Source organism: Colias eurytheme, chromosome 21 (assembly GCF_061535395.1).
Source record: "Colias eurytheme isolate Ceu_HAF_F1 chromosome 21, ilColEury1 Martin Lab GWU primary, whole genome shotgun sequence".
NCBI lineage: Eukaryota > Metazoa > Arthropoda > Insecta > Lepidoptera > Pieridae > Colias > Colias eurytheme.
In genome coordinates this window covers 9,731,230-9,751,767 of record NC_143000.1, presented here as the reverse complement: position 1 = coordinate 9,751,767, position 20,538 = coordinate 9,731,230, and the positions used below count along the sequence as shown (strand labels likewise).

At 33.3% G+C, this 20,538-nt stretch overlaps 1 protein-coding gene across 1 annotated transcript; it reads right to left on the bottom strand.

Moving 5' to 3' along the window:
* Positions 1-1,982: 1,982 nt before the first annotated feature.
* LOC149899367 (uncharacterized) lies at positions 1,983-3,646 on the bottom strand. The gene is made up of 3 exons (XM_090114412.1): positions 3,544-3,646; positions 3,018-3,179; positions 1,983-2,104 (listed from the first exon to the last, which is right to left on the bottom strand). Exons 1-3 carry the CDS (start codon positions 3,643-3,645, stop codon positions 2,036-2,038), a joined length of 333 nt encoding a protein of 110 aa, XP_089970538.1. The 5' UTR covers position 3,646; the 3' UTR covers positions 1,983-2,035.
* Between the last annotated feature and the right edge of the window lie 16,892 nt (positions 3,647-20,538).

Here is a 20,538-nt window from a genome sequence, read left to right as displayed (position 1 = left end):
TGTTGTGATTATCAAATAAATTGAGTGTATAATAATAAAAATTAAAATGGCGCACATAAACTAAGTGTGGTTTTGCTTTTGATAGGATAGAAAAGAAGTATGATCCCTTATGTACAGTTATAGACATAAAAAACTGTAAGCTAAACATTGATTTTTTTTTAATAAAAATTATACCTTTATGTATTTGTGTTTTTATTTCCCTTTTATCACAATTAAATGCCTATAATCTGACAAGTCACTAACTACATGAAATGGTAAAATCTTGGTAATTACTTTAAACATTTTGATACAAATTCTAATAAAGTAAATAAATAAGAATTTTGAAGCTCTGCTTCTCTTATAATAAGTTATAAAATCGGTCTAGTTAGTGATTTTTCGCTTTATGGGGACTATTTATTCAAATAAAATACATAATATATTATAACTCTTTATTGCATAAAATACATAATTAAAAACAACACAAAATTACACTTTATTAATATAAAAAAAAATCTGAAATACCCGTAAGGTTATAAGCGTAAAGTTCGCTACTAACTCTTTAAAGATACAAGTAATAAATCTAAGGGCCTGTTTCACCACCCTCAAGTAAAGTGTCGAGTAGGCTAATCGCCAGTTAAAGTGACCCGTAACTTCAAGTGCGAGTTTCACGACGTCCGAGTAGCACTAATCATAAGATTAACTGACCCGTAACTTACTTGCCACGTCTTCTGCCAATTAGCGTGTTTTACTCGACGGTTAAGTATTGTCTGTTGTCATTTCTTGCATATCACCAACGATTTTTTTTAAATAAACGAATAAAAATGGATTTATTTATTGATCATCAGTTGGATGAATTAGAATATTATTCGACACAACGAATAGCAAGGATTCGTATATTTAAATTCCGTGTTATTTACGGAGATTATTTTACGGACCTTGATGAAACTGATTTTTTCGCTAGATTTCGTCTATCGAAATATGCAGTTAACCAAGTGCATAACTTTATAAAACATAAAATAATGCCTACATCGCAAAGGTGAGTGGTATTTTTTAATTATTGAACTGATTTTACTTATAGATAACCTATCAAATCATATTAATCCCTCCCATCCCTCAAAGAAAAGTTTGCACTTCTATCTCTTTTAACTTTATCCGTGATAATTAAATAGGTAAGTACTTAATATAATAATTAAACAAATTAAAATCACACGCGTATTTCCAACCCTACAGACAATCCACAACAATTAACAAATTAACAATGCATAAATGACAGCTGCAATAGTGCAATGACGTTTGACGAGTGACATTGACGCAATATTGAACGAATGTGACGTACGATTTGTTCCGTTACTCATTTAACCAGTAAGTTGTTACTCGGAGCTTATTTTTCGTTTGTGAAATTGACAAAAGATACTCGTAACCTTTACTTGCTGATTAACGTTAATTAAGAAGTAACTAATCAACGCTTTACTTGGAGATGGTGAACGAGGCCCTAAGCAAATTATGTAGCAGAAGAATAAGCAATTCATAAATTCGTGAATGAGGTATTATTACTACGTATAGAGAGGACACCACGAACAAAATCTGTGCGACAAGCGCGGTGCGGGACGCGCGTCGGGCGAAACATATACGAAGATTATTCCTTTCCTTTGCATTTTGCTGTATTGAATTATTAGTGCAATATCTCAGCACACATGAAGGCATTTTGAACAGAGCAATAGTACGTGTTAACGCGGCAAGCGGGGGGCACAGCTCGGCACAGACTAAATGAGTTTGTGACATTTGCCTCTAACTTGTGTTACAAAGAGTGTAGTAGCGACGCCCTCTCTAATGGACTCAAATAACATAAGTACACGTTATTTACAAGTACACAATCCTGAAAATAGCAGAATATTCGAACACCAAAAAGGCCTCGATGTATAAAACCACAGACTAATAATAATATATGTACTACGTATACAAATAAAACATTTCAATAGCGCGATTCAGAAGCGAAGACGTCATCTTTTGTTTTTTCCACGTATTTCCAAACGAAATCACCACCTTCTTGTCTTTCTTATTGTTTGTTGGTTGATGAGTTGAATTGAAAAATTATAGCGAGACCTGTCGCTATAGCCGAGATTGTCTGTAATAAAACGTGACTCGTGAGTAAGGTCCCAGAGCCGTAAGACACAACTTATTTTCTAAAGCATATAAGTTTCGGTTCACAGTAATCGCTAGTGTACTTTTTAATATCTGAATGTTTGTGGAGCAGTGACACCTGCGCCACCTGAGCCAAAACTTTTATCAGACGCTTTAAAGCTCCAATAAATTAACTTTATTTATTTTTAAATGTCTGATTTTTTGATATTATTAAGATAACTATTACAATATTATATTTAATCAGTCAGACAAATTGCAATGACCAAATATCCGCTAAACACCAAAATTACTCAACCATGAGTATGACCGCTACTAGTTTAATAAGAGACCTTGTTAATTGTTTTACATCTTTTGTTTCCTATCAGAAAGCTGATTCATGCTTACTCTACAGGCCGATTTTACCATCCTTGGTTAAAACTCATTCGTCCAATAAAGTATTACACGATAATATTAAAATGTCACCTGTAAACTGTCAAATAAGGCCAAAAAATACATTTTTGAAATGGTAGTTTAATACGTTATGCGACAAATAAGTTTTAACCAAGGATTAAAAAATCAGCCGTACGTCTTATATAAGAAAACAGGCACCGAGAAACTTTTAGCCTTTAAAAATTCATAATGGTCAAAGGTTTTCTTGCGCTATATGAGTTATGACCATATACGAGACTCAAGAAACATTATATTCATTTATCTGTACTGTATTATAAAGCTGAGTTTGTTTGTTTGAACGCGCTAATCTCAGAAACTACTGGTCCGATTTGTAAAATTCGGTGTTAGATAGCCCATTTATCGAGGAAGGCTATAGGCTATATATCATCACGCTAAGACTAACAGGAGCGGAGCAATGCGGGTGAAACCGCGCGACACAGCTAGTTTTCACATAATAATAACAATACCGTAGCAACCAAAGAGTTTTTCATGGTGAAAATTCCGAGAGGAGTGCAGTAAGCTTTCTCAAGTGCCAAATCCATAAAGATGTCCAAATGTTTTACAACTTTCTTCCCAAGGTTATAAGAGCGATTTTTGAACTGCTGTAACGTCTCACACGTAGTTTCTACCTGAAATATAATATTATAATCATTTTTTTATATTGTGCATTTTGAAAATTTATGCATTTTATGGTACCTACGTTTTACTGAGAAACTATATATGTTTTTATATTAGAATTTACTCATATAAGTTTGTGCTCTGACAATATTAATTTTATTATAATGTGTTTTTAATTGAAAAAAAAATATGAACTTATTACATATAAATAGAAAAAAGAGCGTGTGTGCCGAGCACACTTGTCAGAAGTGAAACTTCTTTGGCAAGATATAAAGATACCAAAATCGTTGCCTTACTCCATGACGTGACAGTATTGCCATGACCTGGAAATTTTACTCTCAACGCGAAAAAAGAAGTTTCACCTCAAAAACTTACCTCATTGTAGATGTGTTGAAATGGTTCGGTAAATTGTATCATTTCTATTAAGTGCACAACATCGATTATCACCAAAATCGTTATGATTATCAATTTGTCCATTAATTCCTTATCTGCGGGTTGAAATAATAATTATATTCTTTCTAATTAGTACCTAAGTATTATTAATTAGTTCAGAAATTTATATATATTATTATCTACAGACCAGTAGGTATGTTAAACAAAGTTTTTTGGACAACTAGCTCTATATCTGCAACACAATGTTAAGGAGCGTTGAAAATCATAGGTTAGTATTCAGAAAAGTAATATACGATACGCTTAAAATACATGTAAGTAGTTTTCATGACATTTTTGTAATGTAATTTCATCAATTCATACTTGTAAGTTAGTCAGCATTTTCTAATAAATATGCATTTTATCTCGCATAATATTATTATGTTATACAGGGTTACCTACTTTTAAAACACTAGCAACCTCGCAGGACAAGATAGCTAATAAATATCATAAGTAACAACATTAATTGTTCTACGACTTTTGATAATTTGTTATATTTTATTTTCCTACAAAAATAAATATTCCTTTAATTTTATGTTTTAATAATATTATAAACTCTACGTGCATCCCAAACATTACGTAAACAAGAAGCGAACGAGAGAGGGAAGGGCGCGTCGCGTCGTCCATCCGATAATGAATAGAACATAGACTTACAAATGTTAGGAGAGTACAATAAAAGCTTAAAAATCATTTAAAAATAATTTATTGTGTTATGCCAATAGTCGTAGAACAAATGTTGTTACTTATGATGTTAGCTATCTTGTCCTGCGAGGTTGCTGGTGTTTTACAAGTGAGTGATATTTTTTAAATCGGCAAACACGAATTATATAAATAATAGAATTTTTTTATCACGAGGCGGGATTCGGACCCGCGTCTTTTTGCCAAGCCGTAAATAGTACCTATCTACGGACTGAATTAGAGGGAACTATACCTCTATTCTCAGATATTCTAACTTACCGTCTCTAAATGAAATAACAATAGACATATATATGCCAAGAGCAAGTCTATAAGCATATAATATGAACATGAAGGTGTACTTTATTTCATTAGCTTTATTCGCTCGCCTGTAGATGGCGATAGTGGACCAATACGAGTGGCAAAGCACTCGCAGCCTTCTGGACAGAGACCACGCGAACACTTGCGATTTCGGCTCTATATCTAGAAATACAGGAATTATAGTTTATAAAACTAGCGAAAGCAATTCGAAAGAAATAGGCAATCATAAATAAATTTTTTGAAGTGAAACTTCGTTATCGGGGTTGGAAAAAAATTTAGTGTAACATTTTTTCGTTACGCGTGACATTTTTCCGTTACGCGCCATCTTGTTTTTATCCCTACCACGCGTGATTGACGTATTTCTGTAAAGTTGCATATAGTAAATTATTTTTTGAAAAATAAGGTTATAAAGAAGTTTCACTTCTTACGTGTGTACACTAGTACACGCACACATCTTTTTTATATACTTACAACAACTAATAATAATTAATTGAATACTCCAATAACAACAATTCTTTATTCTATTTATTCACGCTGAGATATCAATAAAATTACTGTTAAAGTGGAACTAAATACTAACCTTTTCCAACCATTTCGTAAAGTCGCTGTAATTCCTGGTTAATAATTTGTAAAGAATTACGGATTTCCTCGTAAAATATAATCAGGGAAATCTTGAACGCAAACAGTAACAGAGTAACAAACTGTACAATTACAAAAATGCATTGGAAATCTAGAAAAAAGAAGTTTATTAAAGGATTAATAGTATTTATAATTAATAATAAATGTAAATAAATATTTCAAAACAATTTTCACACACACACGGCACGATCTGATCCCATACTAAGCTTTCGCTTGTGTTATGGAAACCAGATGGTAAAGATAATTAACACCCAGACACAGAGCAATCATCTATGTTCATCACACAAATATTTGCCCCGGGTGGGAATCGAACCCACGACCAGTTGCTTGGAAGGCAGGGTCACTACAAACGAAGCCAAACGGGCAGTCACTCTATTAATTCACTTTCACAGTGTTTTTTTTTATCCATTAGACTTAATCAAACTACAGCCAGCGGTATCGCTACCGCCGTGGGTAGCGGTATCCCGATGGCACGCGATTAAAACTCTTACGAAGTATATTATAGAGACTCTAATCTCGTACCGATCCAAGTACTAGTCCGGGATACATCGCCCATTTTTGCAAGTGATTACTATCAAGCTAATTTTTCGTGAGTAGCTTTATTTTGATGAGATGCCCAATAATTTCATGTACAAAACTCTCGATTGTGGTAGCTACCTACCAGAGGAAACAAGGATAAAATATTTTGATTTGATGGTTCTCAAATATTAATTACTAACTGAATGTTTTTTTTTTGTTCAATCTCAAGATAATTATCTAAATTATTCGAAAAAATATTTGTCCTACAAAATCTATGGTTCGATCAAAAGAGTCCCCCTTTCCAATTTGTATCGATAACGAAGTCATCATAAATGATTACTAACCAGCTGATTTTTTTATTTTCACTTATTTAATACTTATATAATTCAACAGACATATTGTCCTACAAATTGCGTAATAAATATTTGAGAACCGTCAAATCAAAAATTTTTATCCTTGTTACCTCTGTAAGCTACCACAATCGAGAGTTTCGTACATGAAATTATTGGGCATCTCATCAAAATAAAGCTACTCACGAAAAATTAGCTTGATAGTAATCACTTGCAAAAATGGGCGATGTATCCCGGACTATACGGTAGAGAACAGCCGATACCGCTTATACCCGCGGCGGTAGCGGATACCGCTCTAATCTGAATAGGCCTTCAATTTTTTTCATTTTCTTTAATCCTTTAATCTTTTTTTCCTTTAATCTTTTTCATCTATTCTTCCGTACATATATGCTCAGAAATTGTAATTGTTTTTAATATTAGGTATTAGGAACGATTTTTGAAGTGAAAACTTCTTTAGCGGCGTTGAGCACTTTTTCTGTAACGGGTATAAAATCTTAAACTCGCGTCAGGACACGTGACCTGATCGAGAAAGCGTAAGACGGATGGATATTAATAATCAAGTTTTCACTTCTGCCGGCACTCCCGGAGTGCAACCCGTCTTTTTTTTATAAATCCAGGATTACCGATCGAGACGTTTATTTATATGAATTCTGTACTTACGCAAAGGTTCGAATAAAACCAATCCATATGAAACCATAATATTCTTGAACACGGACCAAAATATAATCCCGAGTATAATATATGTTTTCCATTTCTGATTTTTAACTCTATCTGCATAGCAACTATCAACACGGCAGTTTATCTAAAAATATTTAAAAATTATCTAATTTTTTGGAATTTCACAGGTAGTCATTAAAAAATACCAACGTTTTAATAAAAACCAGGAGTTATAATATAAAATGTAGGAAATTATTATAGTTAGTGTGAATAAACCTATTTTTTATTAATAATTATGATGTATGTCTAGTAGGATGATTTTATGAGAGTTTGCATAATAGGAAATTGGAATTGGTTGTCTGTAAAGTCGGTTTACTGACGATAGTTCAACGTGACAACGATTGTGCTTCTTTGTCGCTCGTTCCGCGCTCTCGCCTGCACTTCAAGTTACGAAGTAACTATTCTCTAATCTGTGCTTCAAGCCTTACATGGAACGCCTCAGAGCGACGTAACGCCGCATGAGTCGTGTTTTTTCGTGCGTGCAGCCGGTTCTATCGAATTATAAAACGTTGTCACGTCAAAAACTATGTGATAGATTTCTTGTGTCTAGCTATTTCTGTTTTTTTTTAGCTATAAGTATGGTGGTATGGTTATGTAATCAAATGCACTGTATCAATTTTTGGGAATAAATGTCTTTTTATTCTCACCTTATCCAATTGAATTAAATCGTTAATCATAATACTTTGCAATTTAGCCCCACCAGCGATCACTGGATCTACAATGATCAGCACAACTCCCGCATCCAATCCCCAGAACAACCACGTTCTATCTAATTCTGTTATCTTTCCAAGTTTTATTACATTGTATACGTATCCGATGTATGCTGCATCTGTAATGTATCAAGCGTAGAGCAAACAGGTACCTACCTTCTAGGGAAGCGCGTTCCATCTTAGACCACATCTCAGCTTAACATCAGGCGAGATTGTGGTCAAGCGCTTCCCTATTCCCAATAAAAAAAATAGGTTTATCCAGAATCAAAAAAACCTCAACCAAGTCAAGGGTAACCGCTTGTTTAATTGTCCTTAAAGTTTCCAACAGAAGATATGTTTTACGACAAGATTTACATGAAATTCAATTGAACCATGCATTGTAAATAAAAATAAATGTAGTTTAAACTAAAGAAGACACTTAAATTCATGAAATTAATGTATTGCTACTTTTTATTGATAAGACGAGTTCGAAGTTTGAATTAAATCTGTTCGCTAAAGCGGTTACAGTCTAAAGTCGGTCGAGTCGGTAACATACATAAATATAGGTGAAGTTAATTTTAGCGTGTTAAAGTCTTAACAGATTTATTTACTGAAAACTACTCCAATGAAATATCCATAGAAAGCGCTATAAGTGCAGACGCTAACTCGACACCCATCTCGGTCAGAGCGGATGCTGACAGGCGCCATCCCAAACACTCGCGCGATGCGGAACCACAGCGCGACCGTGCTGTTCACTACTACGCTCTTATTCATGTTTCCTGAACAGAACTACGTTATTTTTCTACAAATTTTACTTACGACTTGACAACATAGTTACCAAACGTCAATATAAAATAAAATAACGACTTATTTCTGTATTTATTTACCAATGGCGTCACTTCAATAGTAGGTAATTACCCCATAATTACCATCAGATACTAGAAATATGGTTTTAAGGATTTACTTTTGATTTTTCATTGGAATTTTGGATAAGCTAATGCACTAGCACTTACGTAGTAACTATTTATTAATATGTGACTATAGAACATCATTGCAGGTATATAACAACTTTTAAACATGGCTTCTCTAAAATAATTGATGCTTTCACTCTTGCGACTATAACAAAGAAAAAAACAAAAAAAAATATATTTATTAATCTCTCCTCTTTATAATATAAGCTAGTTTTCTCTTTAAAAGAGGATCATTTTGTTTTTATAATAACTTACTTTATACCAAAGCTTACCGCCGGCGGCTCCGCCTGCGGTTTCAAAGAAAAACTTGCATAGTCCCGTTCCGGTGGAATTTCCGGGATAAAACCTATCCTATATTACTCGTGGATAATGTAGCTTTCGAATGAGGAAATAATTTTTAAAATCGGTGCAGTAGTTTATGAGCCTATTCATTACAATCAAACAAACAAAGTTGTCCTCTTTATAATATTAGTGTAGATGCATAGAGATAGTAGGTATGTACCTGTACTATGTGTAGATGTAGATTCCTATACAGCTTTAAAAATTCTTGTAATAGGTATATTATTGGAATTCTGAGCCACTAATTTTCTATTAACAAAATGATTTGGGTACTGCAGAAAAACAACACAACTTGAAATTTATTTTTATTAATGATATTAGCATACATAAATTATTACCTATTTTTTTACAGTTAATAAATCGAATTATTTTTTCTAAAACTGTGACTTCAAGATCGATCTTATTATTAGACACCTTTTCATGCGGAATAAGAATTTCATTCCTCACACATTCAACAAAATCCATAAAAACCATCATATTTACAATTTCAACTGATGTTCTTATTAAGCCTTGAGCGCGGGGACCGAATCCAGAAATTCCGTAACGAAAAAACCTCACGCTCCCCACTCCAACGGGCACGGAGGTGTGGCTTGAAGGCATAGCATGCAATAGCTTTACCGCGGCAGTCCTCGAGTGCCACACGTCTTTTTTTAATATTTCATCATCATCATCAATCATCATCATTAGACATCGGATTATATGCATTTGCATATTTGCATATGCAAATGCATAAAACTCTCTAATTATGGCGTTAGTGCATATTTTAGCCTTTTTCCCCCAATCGTGCATATTTCGTTAAGTAGCGGGAGTTTTGATTGGTCGACTAACCTTTATTAGCCAATCAGAACGCTCAGCGAGTAAAAAAAAGATATTTTGGCATGGTAAAATGGCAAAAAATTACAAAATGGGCTCCATTTTAAGTAAATTATGAGCCATTCAAAATAGTGCTTGATTACCCTTTTGGGGCTAAAAACTTAAAACACGGGTTGAATTCCAAAAAAGGGCTAGATTTAGCCCGGAAAAGTCTAAAGTGGCAACACTGGGCTCGCGGGTGATAAACGTCACAAATTTGCGCTCGAAAATTTGGTAAAAATGCTTAATTGTATATTGGCACAAAAACTATACTTAATTTCAAGAAAATTTCACTGTTTTTGTACAATCTTTTATTTAAATATATAAAAATAATAAAGGTTTTTTGATTTTGTATTGTGCATATTTTAGGCATATCAGTCGTTTTTAGTGCATATTTCGGCCTTTTTTAGTGCATATTTGCATGCATATTTTGGCATTTTGTTAGTGCATATAATCCGATGTCTAATCATCATCATCAGCCTTTGTTTGTCCACTGCTGGACGAAGGCCTCTTCCAATTTTTATTTATTTAGCATAAAATTCGGATATCGCAGATCCATATTTTGTTAGTAGAATAAAACCTAAGTAAGTATTAATGTTAGTAATTATCTTCTTATAAGTATTTATTATTATCTAAACTTATTATTATAATTTAGATAATACTTATTATAAGTATTATCTAATAACTAAGTCCACCATAGGACACTCTACGCGTAGACAAGTCGCTATGATGCAACAAGTGTACGCACAAAGTGTCCCATGACGGGCGCACTTACATCCACCGCAATGGTCCTTATAATACTGTTGGAACTGCCAATGCACGCTACTGAGCCCGGTTGGTTTTAATATTTAAAGTTATACAATTACAATTATTATTTGATTACCACTTATATCAATTTTTTAACTCAACATTCTTTGTACCAAATGTAAATTCACAACATCTTTTTTTATTAAAACATAATTTTAGACTGAATGTGTATAAAAGCGAACTGTAAATCATTAAACGAACTACGAACTATAATGATTTAGCAAGCGTAATAGTTCGCAGTTCGTTTAATACGAATTTCGGAAAGATCGACTCCTATTAATAGGACTTATGATTCGGACTGGAACTGGAAGACTACAGCGATAATGGTCGTCATTGCTGTGATTGTCTGAAATATAAATACATATATTTTTTTTAGAAATTCTTATGTCCCAAGCAAATAAATAAATAATTATATGTTGTTAAATATGGATTTATTTTACACAATAGGTACCATTGATTTCCCACGATGCAGTAGAGTTTTTAATCTATACTTATTAATTATTATAATACTAGCTGCTCCGCGCGGTTTCACCCCCGTGGCTCCACCCCTATTATAAAGGTATAGGTATAGGTAATCTATACTAATATTATAAAGCTGAAGAGTTTGTTTGTTTGTTTGTTTGTTTGAACGCGCTAATCTCGGGAACTACTGGTCCGTTTTGAAAAATTCTTTCAGTGTTGGATAGCCCATTTATCAAGGAAGGCTATAAGGCTATATATCATCACGCTAAGACCAACAGAAGCGCAGCCACGCGGGTGAAACCGCGGAGCACAGCTAGTGTAAAATACAAATAATATGAACCATACCGTAGCAACCAAAGAAGTTTTTATGGTGAATAGTCCTAAGGGAGAGTAGTAAGCTTTCTCAAGTGTCAAATCGACAAATATATCCAAATGTTTCACAACCTTTCTTCCAAGAGTCTGAACCCGATTTTTGAATCTACTCAATAGCGTAAAAGTTGTTTCGACCTGAAAAATATAACATTTATATTTTATAAGATCATTAATATGAATAAGGTAACGGCACCAGTCGTGGACAAGCATCCAGTAATGGACAAAATAAATATTAAATTTAAATATTAAGACCAAATTTAACGTTATATAATTTGGCAATACTTCAAATAAAAGTTTGGTTCATAAGCTATCAAAATACGACATTTCATCTTATTCGGCCAAAATGTTTGAAGATGGCAGAACGTTATATTTAGTTGCTGCGACTCGTTTCGAAGAAATCCGTTTTTACTAAGAAAATCCCTAAGGAAGTGAGGACACAATTTTGGTTATAAGAATTTTTGTATAAATGTCAGCAAAATTTGATATTACTTTTATTTATAGTAGTTAAGTGTACGAAATATTACACGATTTAGTATCATGATAGGTTATGTTGTTTAAATAAAATTCATCAGTGTCCATAACTGGATTTCATTCTATGGATATATCCATTTATGGACATTTGTCGAAAATAAACTTTTTTTAAAAGTATTAATTACATGCGCTTTTCGGTATTGTCTTTTCTTTCTGATTAATAATATACCTATCACGACCATTTCAAACAAAGGGTTCCAATATTGTACAACAATTGTCCATGACTGGATTTGCTTTGGTTCCTATGATGGACATTGATATTTTTTGTTAAAATTACACTAATGGGTCCAACAACATAATATCTATCTAAACATGAAGAATATATTTTAGAACAATGGGTCATTATGTGCTGTGCGACTCGTTCTCGGCTTCATTCTGTATTACTGCGTAGAAAAGTCGCATACTTATGCGTATTGTACCGCATCTATCCTAGAGAGTTCTCTGATGAACTGTTTGGATCGTTGTCTGCTGCTAAATTCCACCACCATATAGCACACACGCTTAAATTTCATCCACACCATCTTGACAACAGTTTAAAAAAAGCTTTTTGCCTCGTGCTACAATTTGGAATCCATATCGATGGACCGATCAGATTAAGGCTGCTGGCGGATTCAGATTGGCGATTCACTTCACGAGTGTAGCGGAATGCCAGGAAACAGAGAGATATGGCGGAACATCACGGGTAACATCTACCCCCCTAGAGTGATATGACGAAGAAGAAGAAGTCCCAAAATGGATGGAATGGCAGTACTTTTTTTAGTTATATTTTTCATCCCTGACTTATTAAGAAAAAAACCATATTGGTGTTTCTTAACGGACATAACTCGTATTTAACGATGCATTTTTTGCATAGAAAATGGAAATTAAGACTGTTTTAAACATTATAAGTATGCAAAATAATTAATAAGTACTATTTTTTATAAATACATCCCCGATTAATTGTATTCCAGTCATCATTTTCAAGATTCTATTGATAACTATAAGTCTTCTCCAAACTCAAACTCAAACTCAAACATTCATTTATTCAATTAGACTACTATTTAGTAGCACTTTCGAATCGTCATTACATAGTATTTTTAACATTTACCACCGATTCGGAAAGCAGTATCTATGGAGAAGAATCGGCAAGAAACTCCATAGTTGCTCTTTTAAAATAATGTCAATAAATTTACAAGTGTAAATAACTGGAGAAACGACATTAGGTACAGTCCATAAATGGGTGTTCATAACTGGATGTTGTCCAAAACTGGGTGTCCATCATTAGATTTTTCACTGTCCAACACTGGTGCAAAAAAGTGGTTTTTTAATTTATAAATAACTTCATTATTTATGCATTGTAATCTTTTTTGTAACATTGGTTATGTTAAACTAACATTGAACTAAAGGTATAACTAAACAATATCCAATAAAGTTAAAAAACCTACGAGAAATTTGCAAAAAACTTCAATTTTTTCCTTAATCTGTACAAGACTGGTGCCGTTACGTTAGTATAATTTTTTAACTACTGCTTATATGAACTTACAAATTTTAATTGCATTTGGCCGTTTATTGATTTATACCAAATGAAATGAAGTTGCAACTTCATTTCATTTGGTTTCATTACATTAATTTTATTCATTACTCTGAATACATTTAAGTTTATAAATATTATAAACATATCTACATGAAAAGCTAAAGCGCTTAGCACTGACTCCAATTCTATGTAAGAATTTAGAAAAGATAAAAAACTTACCTCGTCATATATGTTCTGATACGGTTCAGTAATTTGTATCAATTCTACTAACTGCGAAGTGCAAAACATTATAAAAAACAATAATAACATTGCGAACGTCATCATGGATTCTTTGTCTGTGTATAGAAAATATGTTCATTTAGTAAAAAAAGGTAATAAATACCTAAACAAGAAAGTATTATTAAGATTATTATGAATATCCTAACTACTAATATTATAAATGCAAAAGTTTGTGACGATGAATGGATGGATTGTTATTCTTTGACGTAAAAACCACTGAATCGATTTTAATGAAATTTGGTATGTAGGTACCCAGCTAGCTGAGGACCCAAAATAAGAAATTGGCTACTTTTTATCCCGGAAACACCACGGTTATGCGGGTTTTTCTTTGTGTACGCGGGCGAAGCCGCGGGCGGTAATCTAGTAGTAATAATATAAACTTATACTTACAAATTAGTATAAATAGTCTAATAATAATATAATATACATTCACAGTAAATCTGTAAGCGTATATGAGATATATAATGACTGTCTTTAGTTCATTGGTTCTATTTGCCCGCCTGTAAATGTCAATAGTGGACCAATACGAGTGGCAGAGCACTCGCAGCCTTCTGGACAGAGACCACGCGAACACTTGGGAAGTTAGTTCCATATCTAGAAAAAACAGGAATAAATAATAATTATCTATACTAATATTATAAAGCTGAAGAGTTTGTTTGTTTGTTTGTTTGAACGCGCTAATCTCGGGAACTACTGGGCCGATTTGAAAAATTCTTTCGGTGTTAGATAGCTTATTTATCGAGGAAGGCTATAGGCTATATCATGGGCGTAGCCACGGTGGGGCAGGGTGGGGCACTTGCCCCACCCTGGCTCTGATCTGGAAGGTACCTAACCAAATCTAAAAACGTAATTATCTAGGTACTGACTACAAAACTTAATATCCGTTAAAAAATTCTCACTCGAAAGTTGTCAGTCAACACAAAAAAAAATGCGATCTAAACAAAAAGCTTGCGCTTCTATGTTACATGATTTAAACCACTTTTGGTGCCAGAAAAAGTAGTGTAGTACCCATTCAAAGCTATTTTTATTTAGCCAAATTCGCACTAAATTTTCCATCCAATTTCACTTTTGTTTTAGGATAAGTTGATGACCATAAAAGCACAAAATGCTGACAGATCCAGGTGGAGCTACGCTCGCAATCTTACATAAAAGTTTTTGGCCGATATCTCGGAAACTATCCATTTTAAGGCAAAAAATATTGGGAATTTTTTGTAGGTAGTAAAATTTTACATCTTATATACTTTGAAAACTTTATGTAAAACTTTCAGTTTACGATTTATGGGCTATTTAATGAGCCGGTTAATCAAGGCAAGTAACTCTTTAAATATTGCATTTATCAATGAAATGCAAAGGCATTAATATATTATACATATGCATTATCCATTTATTAAGATTACTTTATTTGAAACTTTTTTTTCTAATCCTTTTTGAGTTATTTAACGTTTGGCGATAAATAGTAAATTTCAAGGTACCTATGTATGTTTCGTATATATTTCGTACATATGTTTCGTATATATTCTAAATAATATTGAGTAGTTATTTTATATTCGGATGCAAGAATAAAATAAAGGAGAATATTTAAAAAAATGCATTAAAAATTTTCTATAAGTACAAAAGAAAATCAAAAATTTTTCCGTTTCGGAAACGGTGAAAATCCACTTGCATTTCAAATTTCTTCTTCGTTTTTATTACATGCGTAAAAAATCTTTTGGCCTGTCACGTCACTCGCCGAGCCTCGGCATTTCTACATTATACGTGGAACAACTCAAAAAATATGGACACTAGAAAAAAAAATTCAAACAAAACTTGTAGAGAATAAAGTGACCTAAAAACTATGTACATACATGCATTTTATTCATTAATCCAATATTTTAACGATCAACCGGTTCATCAAATAGGCCATAAACCGTAAATAGTAAGTTTTACAAAAAATTTTACATGGTATAAAATATGCGAAATTTTTCTTTCTACAAAAAAGTCTAAGCAACTTTTGCCCTAAAGTGGATAGTTTTCGAGATATCGGTCAAAACCTATAAGATTGCGAGCAAAGCGAACCTACTAGGGAAGCGCGTACCATCTTAGACCGCATCTTAGCTTTCTATCAGGCGAGATTGCGGTCAAGCGCTTCCCTATCTAGAGTAAAAAAAAAAATCTGCACCTGGATCTGTCTGCATTTTGTGTTTTTATGGTCAATAAGTGACCATTAACCTAAAACAAACATGAAATCGGAAGTGCAAGGTTTTACTTTATTTACTGATTTATTTAAAATGGTTCATTTTTCTATTTACATAGACCTATATTTTATGGTAAAAAGGAATCATATTATTGTTTTAGACAGATAAACTATATAATATAGGGATAAAATTTGCAACATAAACGGCTGTATGTATTTTTTGTTTGTTTTGATTTATTCATTATTATTTCAGCTTGATACCGCCACGTGTTCTTGAAAAAAAAGGTATTTTTAGACAGACAGATGCACAACAAAGTCTGCCTGTCGGTTTGTCTGTCAACACACTTTTTCTCAGGAACGCGTAGAGTTATCAAACTGAAATTTATATCGAATACGCAAGTCTACGGTCTCTCAAAGCTGTGAAAAAATCAAACTTATAAGCCAATGCAATCAAAAGATACAGCCATTTTATGCTGCAAATTTCGACATTCGCAAGGGAATCAAAACCTACATTGTACCTACTTCCCGTGAACACAGAGTCTTGAAATTTGGTTAAAAGCAATGTCTTATAGCACAGATAAAGGAAAAATTGCTAAAACATACATTTTAGAGTTACAACATAATAAAAAGTAGGTTTATTCGGAGCCCTCGGTGCGCGACTCCGACTCGCACTTGGCCGGTTTTTTTTTTGCCCCACCCTGTGCCCATGGCTAGCTACGCCCATGGGCTATATACGATCACGCTACGACCAACAGGAGAGGAGCCACGGGGGTGAAACCGCGCGGAGCGGCTAGTGTAATTAGTTCAATCGAATTCAATCTCAATTATTTGCCAACTAAACATATTTTAGAAGCGCTTTAAATCTTCATAATATCTTCACAAGTGGATTTGTTGTATGTAACTATTAGAAAAAAATGTGTGCGTGTACACACGTAAGAAGTGAAACTTCTTTATGACCTTATTTTTCAAAAAATAATTTACTATATGCAACTTTACAGAAATAGGTACGTCAAATCACGCGTGGTAAGGTCAAGAAAAAGATGGCGTGTATCGGAAAAATGTCACGCGTAACAAAAAAATGTTACACAAAATTTTTTCCAACACCGATAAAGAGTTTCACTTCAAAAATATTGAAACAACTCGCCTTTTCCATTGTTAAGTTACGCCTGAATAATATTGAAAACTTACCGCTACCAATCATATTGTACAGGCGAAGTAATTCTTCGTTAATAATATGCAATGTATTTTGTATTTTCACGTTCAATATGATAAGACGTAGTTTGGCGGCAACTAACAATACAAAATTAAATTGCACGATTCCATGAAAACATTTGAATTCTAAAACATAAAATGGATTTTGATTCAAAACAAGATACAGCGAGTATACAAAATTAATTAGGTTCTCTTAGCAACAAAAACAAGTAACATTTTTTCTGTTTGTAATTTGTTGTTTTTTTTCTGATTGATCAAAGGTTTTTCAATTAGGTACTTACGCAAAGTATCCAGAAAACTTAAATCCAATGAAATTCTCAGGATCAGTAACAAATAAATAGCTATAAGGGTAAATGTAATGAATGTGTTTCGTCTACTGTTTTTTACTTTATCAATATAACAACTGTTGACCTGACAGTTTATCTGAAATATTATTAAAACTTTATTAATATGAAAGTCGAAATTGTTTCCAAAAAATAAATCAAAAATAATTTAGTTAATTAAAAATACAAGCGACCAAATTTTGATACGCAACCTGATATAATTTCTCCTGATTATAAAATATAAACATAAAATTTGGGCTATACATAGCAAAAAAAAACGATGAACGCACTAATCCTGTAGCCGGATCTTAGACTTTAAGTGATGGTTTCTTATGTCTATGCAGAATGTTTCCAGTATCTAATAAGATATAAAAATAAGAGGAATATTCACAACCATACTCAGTCAGCGAATTTGTTTTACCAAATTTTTTAATATTTTAACATAAAATGAAGGAGTGACTCTCGATCAAGAATTTAAAGGTTCTGACCCAAATACTAATGTTTTAATGTCTCTTAAAGCAGATTTCACCTTATTTAACGCAATTAAATCGTTAATCATAACACTCTGCAGCTTCGTTCCACCGGCAATGATGGGGTCTACTACAGCTAGTATCAAACCGAAGTCCACCGTCCAGCACCACACACGCCTATCAATAATTTTGGGCGTCAACCCCACTCTGATTACGTTGTATATGTATCCCATGTAGCTTACAGCTGAAAGAAAATTATATTACACGTATTCAGTACAAAAAATAACCGGTATCTAAGTATGTTTATTTGTATAATTTACTGAGTTTGTTTAAAGATTAATTGTCAGTGGCATTTACTGAAAACTACACCAATGATATATCCATAGAGAGCGCTATACGTGCAGACGCTAATTCGATAGCCATCTCGGTCAGAGCGGATGCTAACAGGCGCCATCCCAAACACTCGCACGATGCGAAACCACAGCGCGACTGTACTGTTCACTACTACACTTTTATTCGTTTCTTTAGGAAGGAAATTCATCCTACTAAGCATTTATCTGGGCTTCTTAAATTATGCGTAGATTCTGCCTACAACCTTACATTACCAATGATTGCTTTAAAATAAAGTCATGACTTATTTCTGTGTTTATTTGACCACATATATCACATTAATCTTAATTACCGATAATGACCATCAGATACGAGAATAACTTATGGATTCAAAGATTATCCGTTTTTTATTTTTAGTTGGAATTACGTATTTAGTACATTACCGTAATATTAATGTATTCCCGTAATTATAGTGTATATCGGTTTCTAAATAAGTATCTACTCACTCATTATTAAATAATTGGTGCTACTTATTTTTATCCACCATATATGTAGTTCAAACTAAAAACAGTGCAAATTAAATGTAAACAAAATTTTCAATATCAAAATCTTTCTGATTTCGATTTTTAGAGTTTACGACAAGTCAGTGAATGTTTTACTTTTACGATTATTGAAAATGTGTACATAATTATTAATTTGCAGATAAATTTAAAAATTCATTCAAATTTTTGTACGCTCGTCTCTTCTATAACGAGACACGTTATTAGAAGTTTAAGTTCAATTGCAACTTTTAGTTGGAGACCAAAATAAGAAAATACTGTTTCAGCATTGCGTCAGAGCGGATGCTGACAGGCACCATACAGGCACCAACCCAAACACTCACGCGATGCGGAACCACAGCGTGACCGTGCTGAGTGACTTTCTGTTAGCGTAGCGTTCAATAGAATAGACTACAAATGTATGAGATTGACGTAAGCTGTAGATAAACTATTCTATTGAACGCTACGCTAACAGAAAGCCACTTGCATAGGGAGGCTGTTCACTACTACGCTTTTATTCATGTTGCCTGAAATATATTATTTGAAATAATTACTTTCTATATAAGAGGGCTCCAGACATTTCTTTTTCTTCTGGTCGAAATAGCTATGATTAGGTACAATGCTTTTAGTTAGTTACTTGTAAAAATATAAGTAAGAAATTGTTTGATATTCTTATCCTGCGATACGTCGCGGCATCGTGGCATCGAAATAAAGTAACTTGAATTCTAAACTGATTGAAATAAGATTCAAAATAACTTCATTAGTAATAAAATCCTCTGCCCTGCCATGCCACGCCGTGCCGGCAGTGGGCGCCGGCCCTAAGTCACAACATAAGTAATTTAGAATACATATTTTTATGAATACAAAATAATATGTAAGCCTTTAATTAACCTTTCTTTACATACTGCTTTTGATGTACACGTAAAAATAACGTCTGATTCATGTTTCCTTCTCTAAAATCCTTATTTTAAATAACAAAAAAAATAAAACACCATACTTTTAAACTATATATTTAGATAAACTATTCTATTGAACGCTACGCTAACAGAAAGCCACTTGCATAGGGAGGCTGTTCACTACTACGCTTTTATTCATGTTGCCTGAAATATATTATTTGAAATAATTACTTTCTATATAAGAGGGCTCCAGACATTTCTTTTTCTTCTGGTCGAAATAGCTATGATTAGGTACAATGCTTTTAGTTAGTTACTTGTAAAAATATAAGTAAGAAATTGTTTGATATTCTTAATGCTTCTGCAAATACAGTGATAGTTAAAAATGTTACCTTTCCTAATAATTTGATTCTCAATGTTATGAAGTACAGTAATGTTTCATAATAACGTTCGAATTCCGATCATAGATAGAAAATAACTTAATGCCCTTTTCATAGTATTTGCATAACCAGCAATTATACCTCATCGATGGTTATGGTGATGGTTTGATATTATGATAAAAATATGTTTTACGGACACATCTTATATCCTTGAAAATGTCGATTATTTTTTTATTAGATTAAGTGAAGATAGAATCGATCGGTAGTCGTTTCACCTTTTTAGAAATATTTTCCAAGTACTTTTTGCTTTTCTTTCGAATCATGATGAAACAACGTCATCGAAAGCGTCACGAATGTCAACAAATCTGTATTGTAATACGAAAAGCTGTATAAATTGCGTATTTCATTGATTGAAATAAGGGCCGGCGCCCACTGCCGGCGCGGCACGGCATGGCACGGCAGAGCATCCCGCGGCGTGCAATGGCATCCCGTGGCATCCTGCTAAAAGCCCCACTAATGCTGCATAAGTTTCAACCTTATTTCAACTAGCTAGCAATCATAATTCCTCGACCCCAAAGCAAGACA